Source organism: Chlorocebus sabaeus, chromosome X, assembly GCF_047675955.1.
Source record: "Chlorocebus sabaeus isolate Y175 chromosome X, mChlSab1.0.hap1, whole genome shotgun sequence".
Classification (NCBI taxonomy): Eukaryota; Metazoa; Chordata; class Mammalia; order Primates; family Cercopithecidae; genus Chlorocebus; species Chlorocebus sabaeus.
In genome coordinates this window covers 20,169,427-20,183,022 of record NC_132933.1, presented here as the reverse complement: position 1 = coordinate 20,183,022, position 13,596 = coordinate 20,169,427, and the positions used below count along the sequence as shown (strand labels likewise).

At 38.7% G+C, this 13,596-nt stretch overlaps 1 protein-coding gene across 1 annotated transcript in view; it reads right to left on the bottom strand.

The window, feature by feature from the left end:
• The window catches only part of GPC3 (glypican 3), a 457,513-nt gene that overhangs the window by 108,485 nt on the left and 335,432 nt on the right, over positions 1–13,596 (bottom strand). Inside the window, exon 6 of the mRNA XM_007992737.3 lies at positions 12,366–12,486. Within this exon, the coding sequence (XP_007990928.1) occupies positions 12,366–12,486 (121 nt within the window). The remainder of the gene's footprint in view (positions 1–12,365; positions 12,487–13,596) is intronic.

Sequence of the window (13,596 nt, the reverse complement as noted above, 5' to 3'; positions counted from 1 at the left end):
GACCCCATCAAATCCAGCACTACATAAAAAATGGGCATTCAACAAATAACTCCTAATAAATGACATGGATATATATATACACACACACACACACGGGTGTTTGTGTTTTACTTTTTATTTTTCCCTGTGAATTTCATTTTGAAAAGGAGTCATAGAAGTAATCATGTTTTCAGTGACTTCCAAGAACAACAAACAAGAACAAAGACCATTCGACCAAGTAAAAGCTCAGATCTGAGCGCCATCTCAGTATATTATAATGAAACCTGCAGTTTTAACAATAATTTGGACCATGGGTTATCAGATAGCAATTACTGATCAATCAATTTGCCACGCAATAGCTCAGGGAATGACATAACTGAAAAAAGAAATTGGCAATATGAAAATTGCTCCCCACGGGGATACCCTTATCCTATATTTGTGTCTGGCAAACAAAGGCAGCAGCACCACTGGGTTCTGGTCTGGAGATCTTTCAGCTCTGACTGCCTTCGAGCATCCATATGCAGCTATAACAAACTGCCTCTAGCTTGGCTTAATCTTTTGTATTAGCTCATTAATGAGTCTGGATTCCTTCCCCATTTTCCATGGTATCCCAGGCAGGCACAAAGGCTCAGGCGGCAGGGGGCAGCTTTCCTTTTGCCTGACAACAAGTGGTCACTGGTTCCAGTCTGTGGCTAACAAATTCCATAGTTCTTTGAAGGTAGAGCCTATGGCGTAGGTCTGCCCTAGGCTCTGCAATGCAAAAAAAGAGCTTTGGGAATTTGGGCCTAGGCAGTGTCACTGGTATCTGTGACATCACCCCAACAGCTGAGAGTGATGGTGTCTCAAGAAAGCTCAGTAGCCACAAGCCCCGTGAATTCTTTCTGCTCTGTTGGCATGTGAAATACACACACACTCACAAACATATTATATGCTGCTTAAAATCATTCTAAATACCTCCTGTGAGACATCTGCCAATAAGGATATCATGTCAGCCGGGTTTTAAATATAGGAACCTCTCACCATCTTCAACCAGAGAGCAAAATACAAAAGGAATGCAGATTAACTTGCCCTGAACTTTATAGCTCTGAAGTCTCTCCACTTGATACCATCCTTCCATGAAAGGTCCTGGTGGGGCTGAAGATTAAAATGGGACTTCTGGATCATGTGGTAAAATCTCTAAGCTGTACTCCAAGAGCAGCCTGCCTATTTATAGAGCCTCTACTTCAGGGCAGAGTTCAAACTTGGGAAAATCTGAAGAACTTAATTTAAACACACACACACACACACACACACAAAATCATCTTCATTTTCCATTCAGTCATTTTGAGCCAAACTAATCTTTAAATAGTTCAAAAATCTGTTGAAGGTTGGCTAGATATATTTTTCCAAGAATCTTTAGAATTTAGATTATTATATTTAGAATTTTTAAATCATTTAAACAACACTCCAAACTAGAAAAGTTGTAGTCTCTCCATTCCAGAAATTGATAAACTGAGGCACAGATACTCAAGTCACTTAAAAGGTCACTCTTGACTTGCCCTTATGCTAACTCTTCATATTGTAAGAATATGAAGAAAAACAGTACCTAGAATTATATTGAGTGCCTACCACATACATTATCCCTAATATTTGTCTTAACTTTTCAAGATAGATGATAGTATACCCATTTCACAGATTAGGAAGCATGAGTATAGGAAAGTTAAGTAATTTGACCTAAAGCCAAGTAACTACAAAATGACAAATCTAAGAATTAAATACAGATCTATTTGGCTCTAAAGCCTTTGTTCTTTCCCTCAAACTAAATAATCCAGTGTTTTGGCTCTCAAACATCTCACTGAGACTCTCAGTCACATACCAGTGATGCTTTACAACTAAAACAGGTAGTATTGGCGTTAACAAAAACTCATGTGGAGCAGTGAACATCACAATCCCAAAACAGTCCTTTTTAACCTTTAAACAGGGTGGAGAGTATTTTTCTAGTCACTTCCATGTCTCTCCCTCTCCCACCTAAACATACATGTAAATCTGTATTCTTCTCTTCCACAAAAAATGGCAACAACATCAAGAGAGTTACTAAATTACCACAATATTTGGGGGATATTGTTTTGGGTCAGTGAAGGTTTCATAGCTCTTTCCATCACAACTAAAAACTAGAATGTGTGCTAAGTTGGGTTTCCCCTATCATGCTTAGGCACTCATGTGTGTGAATCTACATGTAATACTTCACATTTAACCCCATGGGGATATTACCCTGCTAGTTTTTTCCTGTGATTGCAGCCTACTGAGATATTTTTGCATCCCAATTGTGTTATCTATGTATTCACTAACCCCACCTAGCATCATGCAGTCACTAAATATTAGAAGTATGCCTTCTCTATCTTCAGTTAAGTCACTAGCAAAAACTTTAGGCAATAAGGGGCTAGGCCCAAAGTTAATAACTAAAGGACTCACTCTGGACTGATATTGATACATTTCATATTTGATAAATAATTAGCTACACATTTATCCAACTAGATGATCAGTTAGCCAATATTTCTCCTTACTTATTTTAAGACAAATCATAGGAATCTCTGTCAAACACTTTGCTGAAATTGAGACCCAGCATGTCTATGCCCATCCTCTGATCAATAAGGCATGTGCATGCGTGCACGTATAAGGAGAAATGGCCTGATTAGTTCTGAGTAAGTCCACAGTGGCTACTTGTAACCACCATGGCTGCTTCCAAGAGCTCATGCTCTCCAAGAATCTAATCTAGAATTTCATTAGGATGTGACACCAGACTTTCTGGTTTGTGGCTTCCAGAATCCAATTTCCATCCCTTATTGAAGGTGAGGGTAAATAATTGTGCCAGTCTTCAGTCTTTTGGCTCTTCACCAATTCTTTGTGATGCTTCAAAGTTTAATAACAGTGATACCATGATAATAACCATAAGAATCCTCAGTGACCTGGAATGTAACTAACCTGAACTTGGACCTCATTTTTGTGGCATATCAGAAGAGTAATTCTCTTAGCTTTTATTTGGTTTCGTCAGCTGCTTGCCCATAATACAGAACAGATATTACTCTGAGAAGTGATGACTTAGCAAAATAGGGACTATGAAAAAAAAATCTAGATCAACTTATTAAACAAGGAAAAGAAAACCATACTTAAGAAATTATCCAATAAGATCCAGTGTATATGAATAATAATGTAATCTTTATTTTGGATATTAATTAGAACTCTGTTGGAGACACTCCACTTAACAGTTGCTATGTAAAACCACTGTGGTCACTATCTAATGAAAGCACATAGTTAGGAATACAGAATTAATCTCCTTATTATCATTTTACCTTAACTATGTACCAACACTGAGCCCATACAGAATTTGGAAACATTTCTTGCTATGTGTCAAATAAATTTACAGTTGAACGTTAGATCTCAAATAGCCATGGGATTAAAGGACCAAGAATAAACATTTGTGTGGGCCAGTTAACACAAGACTGCACCATATAGACAAGCTAGTTTAAGACAAAAGAGCTCAGCTCAGTACTTTGTTCTCATTGGATTTTGTTAGAATCCTAATGACATGGGCAAAGAAAACTCATATATGTTGGTCATCAGCTTCAAAGAAGCCACTTCTGGTTCACTAGTACTACAGCATGGGCCTTTAGCTATCACTTCAATAATGTTACCACCAAGCCATTCACATTCTCCCATTTGGTCTCCATTCTGACCCACAGTTCATTTTAGAAAGCAGTTGATGGGGACTGGAGGGCATGCTGTGACTTCCTTGTGTATTATAGATATTTAGTACCTCCATTGACCACTCAAATTAAGAAATGGCTCACATGGATTTAAGCCTTTAATGTTAGCTTTAAGGGCATCTAAGATTTTTATTTTTGCAGTTGGACCCCTTTAAGTGAAATCTTACTTAGAAGACCAATATGTGAAGAAGATTTTTAAAAATGGAGCTGCTCTGGTTAAAATAGGAATGGGGGACTTAGAACAACCTCCACAGCACCTCTCCCACATTCCCTATGGAACACAATCTGAATACACTGCCCTAAACAACTGAGCTATCTGGCACAGAAGCCCACTGACTAATATGATGCTAATTTTGTCATTCTGGAAGGAGGAAGGAGGCACGAGATAAATTATTATAGGATGTCCAGGAAGGTGGAGGAGTTGAGATCCAGGGGATGAGACTGAAAGGATGACTGACCCTGAATGAGAACAGGAGCCTGAGTCAGACTCTGTGAGTGGGTAAAAGGCCATGAGCAACAGGTCTTGCTGATTCTGCCTTCCTTTGGTTCAGTGATCCCAGCAGAGACCTCCCCACCCGGTCCAACAACTGAACTGCCCAATGAGTTGAATGAGGCAGTTGGGCACTAAGGTATATTTGTTAGGCCAAAACCTACTTAATACCCAAAATAAGTGATAAATAATTAGGAAGTTCATGGTTCCTGCTGTACAGCCTTTTATTCCAAAGGTGAACTTCCTAAGTATGGGCTTCTGCCATGATTTGGAGTACTTACTGTATAAGAAAATGTGTTTGTATATTTACAAGCATGTTTGTATCAAGAGCCTTTGGAAGCAGAGCAAATGGCTGTATAGAATATTAACCTGTTTATTTCCCAGTCCCAGTATTGTCATTTACTGGTAGTATGACTTTGGACAAGTCATTTCTCTCTCTTGGCTTTAACATCCTCTGTAAAATCAAAGGGTTAGACCCTATGATCCTGCACTTACGTAATTCTGTCCTTTAGCACAGACACTGGCTAATATTGAATGTGAAAATTACCTTAAATGAAATCTAAATTCAGAAATAAGTTAAGGGCAGCAAAGGTTAAGTCCTTTGAATTGACTGATCAATCAATCAATTATATATATTGAGGGTCTACTTTGTATATGCTACTGTGTTAGGTGCCACGGGATACAAAGAATTAAATGTGCGATCCCACACTTAGGGAGCTTACAGTCTAGAAGCAAGATACATATTCATAAATATATCTCAGTTAATTTCTGAAATAGTATTTGAATACACACACATACATACACACACACTGATATACTTCATATAGCAAATGTTTGTAACTGCAAACCTTTTAGGAAACAAGTATTTGTAACTGTTTATTAAAAAGTATCAGCCAGGCACGGTGGCTCACACCTGTAATCCCAGCACTTTGGGAGGCTGAGGCAGGCACATCATCTGAGATTAGGAGTTGGAGACCAGCCTGGCCAACATGGTGAAACCCTGTCTCTACTAAAAATACAAAAATTAGCCAGGCATGCTGGTGGGCACCTGTAATCCCAGCTACTCGGGAGGCTGAGGCAGGAGAATTGCTTGAACCCGGGAGGTGGAGGTTGCAGTGAGCCAGTATTGCACCACTGCATTCCAGCCTGAGTGACAGAGCGAGACTCCATCTCAAAAAAAAAAAAAAAAGGTGTTGCATTTGGCCAGTGGGTAAATGTAAATAGAATAGGAGACCCTATGAATTTCATAGATAATTTAGATATGTATTTCTAAACTTCATAAACCTGGTAGTCTATATTGTTTGACAGGATTGTCTTTTCATACGTAGAACTTGCCTTTCCATTGCTAACACTTCCAATTAAAAATATTCTATGAAAGAATACAATAATGTAATGAGAAAAGTTCATGTATTTCCCTCCATTGCTCAATCAAGATGACCCCAACACTAATACTAACAACATTTTGGCTCGCCATTCCCGACTCATCTTCCATTTTTGAGTAATTTAATTTAATATGCAAGGACTAAAATACATGACCTAATTTAAGTATCTTTAATCCTGTGTATTCTAAATATAGCAAATAGTTCATTTTCAAGAAATTTAATATGAAATACTTGGGAATTCTTCTTGGTGCGGTGTTATTAAACTGTATATAATAATTAAGATATTAAAAACACATGCTCCCCAAAGCCACCAGACATTGTAATTATTTTTCAGGCTATTAGGCAAAGTGACAGAAGATTTTTTAATGATAAATCCCTTTTGGAGTATATCAGAGAATTTCCTTTTACGTCATGAAATAATGTTTAACTCCACAGAGTCTAAGTCTGGTATTTAAAAGGCTAACTCACATTGTCCTTTTGTGACTCAGAAGTCATTCATTGGCTCTTGTTAACATGCCATTGTAGGTACTCTGTCCTTCACACACACACACACACACACATTCTGGCTCCATATGGAAATAAAGGGCAATTACTAGAGTTCTGCCATGTCACTTGTATGTGAACAAGACAGACAGACACTGGGACATAATTCCATTTGGGAAGGTCTTTTACTTAAAGTTGACTTTCAAAAGGTTTCTCCTTTTATTTAGAAATTTTATATCAATATTGGCTTTTCTAGCAACCATTGCACTAGGCCAGTGTTTTACAACTCTCACTCCTGTTATTGTGAGAAGACTATGAAAACAAGTTACCTGGAGTGTTTTCCATCATGTCTGAGATTCATTTCAAACATTTTTTTAAAATCACATGCTAAGGAATGTCCTGAGTGCTCCTTTGGCACTTAACAGCTTTATTAATTAACTTATTAAAAATTTTAACTTTCTATTTCAAAAGTTAGTGTCTTCATCGCACTAGAGTCTGCTAGGCATCTTAAAAATACTTTTCTGGTGTTTACAGAGGGGGATGGAAGTAGAGACATTTCAGTGTCTGTTCTAGATTTTTAAATTATCTTTGACCATTTAACATCATTCTATGAATTAGGACTCACTAGCAGAAAGTTCTTCTGCTATTTATAACTCAAACTCATGCCACAAAGTTCCTCTGTTTCCATACAATGTGGCGGTAGGTTTTCCAAGAATCTCACCAATTGAGATTTTGTAAACAATGTGCTTAATCTTTCATTGCTGCTGATTTTAGAGTTCGGCCATAGAAATGATCATATTTGGCACTTGAAAATTATCAGACCACAAATTAGGGAGTTTTTGTTATTTGTATTCTGCACATCTTTTCTATATAGATCTTCCTAATAGGTGTGCCGTGTCTTGGTACAAGTAAAGGAAAGTGCACAGAGAATGAAATCAGTAGCTCTGGATTCTAGGTCTAGCTCTACTACTTACTGTATGGAAATCAGTAGACTTCTAATGCCCATGGTTTCTTCATCTGGGAATGTAAGTAATAATGCCTGCCTTGCTTTCCTCTCCGAGCGGCTATAAAGATCACATTATCTAATGGATAGGAAAGAGCTTTGCAAACTGAATTGTGCTATGTAAATATATGGCAGAATTATTATCATTCATATGGCATCACATGGTTAACATGATTCGAAAACAGGTCACCTATCTGGCCCTGGAGGAGGGAAACTTAGGGGTGATAAATGCAAAACTGTTTTTATAGTTTAATGTTTTCATAGCCTAATGAGAACAAGGCAGAACAGAAGAATTGGGTGGGGGGAAGGGCAAGTTTAAGTTCCATCTGCCCAGGCTGGAAGGCTGGTGGGAAGGGAACAACCTCTGAAAAGATGAGAGGTTACAAAGTGGAAAGGGGTGACCTGGGAACAGGGTGTTTTAAAAAGAGTGGCAGAGCAGAGAATAAAGTCACAAGACTTGTTCACAAGAGGGTGCTGGGTTAAAGCCTGACCTTGAGCCACAAATCATGGAATCACACGGCTGGAAGGAATCTTAAGAGGCCATCTCGTCCACTCCCCCACCATTCAGCAGGACATTTCAACCATCCCAAACAGATGAGACTTTATCTAACTTTGAATGAAAAGCTCTGACACCAAATGGGCAGGTATTGACTACTCTGGCTTCAACTGTTTACAACGGGCAGGAAAACAATTTCTGGTATTTCATTTGAACCTGAACTGAAATGGGGAAACAATAAATGGATAGATTTTTCTTGGGAACAATAACTCCTGTGGCAGTTTAGGGACTGCTAAATTAGCACTAACTACATAACTACTCTTAAAGAGAGAGAAAAGTTAACAACAAAACTAGGTTAGGGGATAAATGGCCCACAGTATTATATGAGTAACCGTGTGTTGTGATCATTTTTGGTAATTGTGGAGTCTTCTCTCCATGTAGGAGCCTGGAGCAGAATGACACTAACAAAAACAAAACTTAGTTGTTGTTGTTGTTGTTGTTGTTGTTGTTGTTGTTGTTTTAAAGCAATATGGCCTAGCAAATTCCAGGACTGTCACTGAGGACGTAAAATAGTTCAATTCCTCTCCTAACACAAGACAATAAATTCTCACACAAATTAGAAACTGAAAAGGAAATAAAAAGGTCCTCATTTCTGATCGTGGGAATGTTACACATGAACTCTGGCTTGGAAGGAGGATGGGAGAACATTCCACACCTGTAGGCCTTCCCAGGAAAGGCGCCTGAGCCTGGCCCTGAACCCATCCCCTCAAGGTTATACCATGGGACTATCAGTATGAAAATAACGTTACTTTATTCCCTTAGTGGGTATATTATTTCCAGAGCTATCAACAGTAACCATAACCTGCAAGGAGGCAGCTGAGAATTCCCAGGAAACAAAGTGAAAAGCTATTTTGGGATGTGCTCATAAATGGCCTAGCCATAGTTCATCTGGATGGACACACAAGGGGCATACATGCAGAGAGAGAGAGAGAGAGTGAGAGAGAGAGAGAGAGAGAGAGAGAGAGAGAGAGAGAGAGAGAGAGAGAGAAAGTATCTCTGTATTAGCACGCTATTATAGTTTTAATAGATGCAGCACCGAGCAAGGGGCTTAGGAAAATAACATCACATTCTCAGATTCACCACTTAATTACATGTGAACTTGGAAAGTCAACTTAATTCTACCTCCCTATCACCAAAGCTTTAGGCCGATTTAGTCAGGCATTCAGTGAATCCAGATGTTTGGCAGTATATAGGAAACATCTGGATAATTGACTGAGTTTTCAACTGAACTCACTGAATCTTTTGGCAGCATGTCTACGTCTACACAGCCACTGATGGCTTTCTGCCTCAGTTTCTCTAACTATAAAAAGGACAAACATTATTTATCACTTACCTCCCCAAAAAACAGTGAAAATGAGATAAGGTTTAAGAGTAATAATGAGTTCTTGAAAAGATTCTGTCACAGTTTTATATCTTATATAATTCCAGGTTGGATTTTTTTTCTAAGCAGTTAGACCTTAGAACATGACATCACTTTGAAATATGGGTAAATGTTATACAAAGCCAACACATTATCATTATCATCAGCATCATCGACATCATCATGACTTTCTTCTTTATGACTTCCCTAAAGTGTCTCACTTTCAGATCGAATCATGGCCAAAATATGAATTTTATTTAAGGACTGAAAAAATGTGTTTCAGCTATATAAAGCAACACAGATGAGAAAAAAAATCAATGTGGGTGTTTGGAGTCCAACAATTTTAACAGCTCAACTGAAACAGGTAAAACTGGTTTATCAATGAGAATTAATTGGTTGCTCAATGGTATTTGTATAGAAACTGAAAGTGTTCACACACTTATTCATGGCCAGAGGTAGGAAAAAGGAATTGTAATAGCGACCTTTCTCTCTATGTACATCACCCTACCTGTCAGCTGGTTTCAGCTTTTCGTGGCTGAAAGTTAGAGGAGAGGGAAACAAGGAGACAACATGGGAGAGAAAGAGAGAGAAGAGATGCATTAAAGGGATCTATAAACATATAAAACTGGGGGAGAAGAATTAGACTGGCAGAAAGTACTGGAACTCCCTTTCAAACTCAAGTCCTGCCTATAGAGAAAATCCTAAACACAGTCCTCACAACTAACTGCCATATATTAAGTGCCTGTCATGCATATGCAATTACATATATCTGTGTGCATATTTTATATATATATATATGTATATAATATATATACACACTGGAGTTTTTGATACCTTTACCATAATACCAATGAGAGAACTAAAGCTCAGAGAGGTTAACTGATTTACCCAAAGTTATATACCTAGTAAAATCTATAACTGAATTCAGATCCATTTGGATCCAAAGCCCATATTCTTCCTACTGTGCCCAAAGCCTTTGCTGAAAGGGCTTGCTATAAATATTTTTTAGTGACTGCCTGATCATATAGAAGCCCACGTCTGATGCAGCTTTCCCATTTTCTAGGGTGGGGTCCGCCCACAGGTCTTCACTCTATCTTTCTTATGACTGCCCCTCCCTTGCTTGTCTTTACCTACTCAAACCCTACTCATCGCTTATGGCAGATCTTAACACTTGCCCCTCTCTGCAATCTTCCCACTAGCCTAATCATGCCACCCAAAACCAATGAGCAGCACTCCTCTTCAGGCTCTGCATCACAGGCTGCGCTTTATCTTTATTTAACCACTTCCTATGCTTGTGCTTCCTCTCCCAAGGATGATGTGAGGATAGAGGACTAGACTGACTAGACTTCCTTTGAATCCCCAAAATCCCTGGCACCCGGCTGAGTACATAGTAGGTAATCCTTAAGGTCTGTTGACACAAGGGACCTGTTGACAATACTCCTCATTTAGGATTAGGGACACAGTGATGGAAACTGAGATTTTGGCCTCACCAGTGTTGGGGTCTAACCAGTTGAACATAGCCACCTAGACACATTTGGTTTGAGATAATTTGTACCACTGTCCCCAAGTGAAGTATATCATGCCCTCAACTCAGTAGTAAGTGTTTTACATTGTTTGTGCTCTGATCCCCTCAGAGATGCATTTTGAAATCATCACACTATATCTAGCAAGGCTTCATAGAACTTAGTGAAGTTGTACTTTCACACACACACACAAAAAGGCTCAGTTAGGTAGACGCTGCCATTATCATTTGCTCAGCAGCACTATCAGCTATTTATTAAGTGTTCACTGAGTACAGAGTACTTTATTAGGCATCAGAGGAGTTTCCACCCAAGCATGTCATCAATACTTTCACAATGCAATTGCAGTGAAAAAAAAAAATACTACTCTTAGAAAGCCCTTCTAAGTATTTTCTAAGACCCACAAAAATTTCACTGCTAAAATCCATATTTTAAAGACCCACAAAAATTTTACTGCTAAAATCCATATTTTAAAAACTCATGCCAATGTCTTTGTATAAAACCTCTGTTCTTGCATAAGGATTTCAGTTCCATTAAGTTCTTCCTAAACTATAAATAGAAGTCAGTGATGCCAGAGTCCTCCCACCCATGGATCATGGGGCAGGAACACTGTCACTCTGGTATATGCCTTTTTGGTGGCATTTTTATTGTGGCCACAAAGCAATCACAAGCAGATGGTACAACTAACTTCTATTTGTGTCTTGTTACTAAACTTCTTATGAGAGGAAAAACTATGTGTACAGGTCAAGGGAATCTGTGGGTGTCTCTGTGCATGGCAGTGAGTCAGAAGCTGGCAAGGATGCAGTGAAATTGGACTTCGCCTGTCTTGCTGGTGACAGTGAAAACTGATACATTCTCATTGAAAAGCAATTTGGATACATGCATTTAAATTGCTCATATCCTTTGACCCAATAACTTTAGCATGTTAAGAAAATAAGCTAAGATCAAGATAAAGCATTATATATGAGGAGGTACCTTTATTTATGATGGCAAAAAATTTGAAGCGACCTGTATATCCAGCAAAAGCATGCAGATTAATTATGATGAATACTCAACAGAATATTATGCAGCCATAACAAATAATTAATATAAAGATTTGTGGGGACCGGGCATGGTGGCTCACACCTGTAGTCCTAGCACTTTGTGGGGCCAATGCAGTAGGATCGCTTGAGCCCAGGAGTTCGAGACCAGCCTGGGCAACATAGTGAGACCTCATCTCTACAAAAAAATTAAAAATTAGCCAGGTGTGATGGTGCATGCCTATAGTACCAGCTACTTGGGAGGCTGAGACATGAGAATATCTTGAGCCCAGGAGGTCAAGACTGCAGTAAGTCACGATTGTGCCACTGTGCTTCAGCCTGGGCAACAGAGCAAGACCGTGTCTCAAAACAATACAATACAAAACAAAACAACAATAACAAAAAAATTTGTGACAATATGGAAAAGTGTTGCCAAGATAGTGTTAATTTTCAGAACTACAAATCACTTGTGGATTTCTGATTATGGAAAAAGTCTGTGCGAGTGTGCCTTTCTGGACAAATGTTAGACGAGAACATGTAAAAATGAAAACAGACGGGATAGAATAGTGCAATTGTGAGAAATATTTTTCCCTCTATTTTCTAAGATACCCCTCATATTGCAATATTGTCTTTATAATTTAAAAGCCGGGTGAAAAATGAAGGCCAGAAGTCCTTTTTAGCAGACAGACTATTTGAAGAAAATAATAGTGTCTTTTCTAAAAACCCAAGAATATAGTTTGAACAGTGGAAGCTGTCTCTCTCTCTCTCTCTCTCTCTCTTTCTCTCTGTCATTTCTACTTTTTATTATTTTTTTTTGACATTCCACATACCTGGTTAATGTGCTTCAATTTGTCAATAATTTGACTGACTACTGGCTCAGGGCCCTTCATTTTCAGCTCATGGAGATTGAACTGGTTTTTCATTCCATTCCTTGCCGCCTTTTGGCTGTATCTGTAAAGGTGAAGGTAAAGAAAAGGTTTGTCAAAGAAAGTCCCAAACAAAGGAAAAGCTGACTTTATTTGGCATCAACAGTCAGGCTGACCACAAGCTCATGAGACGACCTCATGGTGCAAAAGTAGACCATTCCACATAGTGTCTATTTACAGTAAGAAAACATTCATTCAACAATCAGCAATTATATTCAATATCCCTTTTCTTCCCTAGATGTTGGGGATACAACAATGAACAAGACAGACAAGGTCTGTGTGCGCTTATTGTGCTCTCAGTCTAGTGGGGAGTCTAGAAGAGTAAGGGCCAATGACAAGGCAGAGTGATTAGAGCTGTGCTGGGGGAAGTTCAAGGTCATGATAGTGAAGTACACAGAATGAACCTTCACTGTGTGTAAGCCTTCTAATCATTTGAAGGAGAAAGATTCTTCCATATTCTTTACCTCTTCCTTCCCCTCTTCTTCCTCCTCCCACTGTTTCCTGTAGGCTATGGAGCTGGGTATCTATTCAGGAGACTTTCTCAAATCACTTGCACCATAAATTACACCTGTCAACTTCCCTCTGTGTTCTCCAAGAGAGGAGAGAACACTAGCCTGAGGGAAGATTTTAACGTGCTCCTGTAGGATAAACCATAGGCTTTACTCCAGAATTGAAGTTTCAGGGTAGCAATGGACATCCTCACCATCATGAGAAGGGTAACTATTTAAAGTACTAGGCGATTCTGCCTTCCAGTGTGGGGTTTTGCCAACTTCAACTGGGACAGTGATGCACAGATGAGGTGGTTTCCTTATTGCACCCATAGTTCCAGACCTCTACATAGAATTATTCCTCATTTTGCGAAACAAAGAAAACAAGAAACAGATGTCATTTATTCCTTCTGCTTTCATCATGTGGGAATACCAGAACACCATTGCCAAAGAGAGAAAAAGGTTTTGAGCTCTTTTTTACTTGCCCCTGATCCTGATAATGGAATGCTTTCTTAAAGAAATGAAAAGATTCCCAGGGGTTTTGCTGTCTCTTTATATACTTTTTTTTTTTTCAATTACAATAGGGTAGCCAGGGTTATAAGGGCAAATTGATATCTATAATTCATATTTTAAATTATGAAATAATA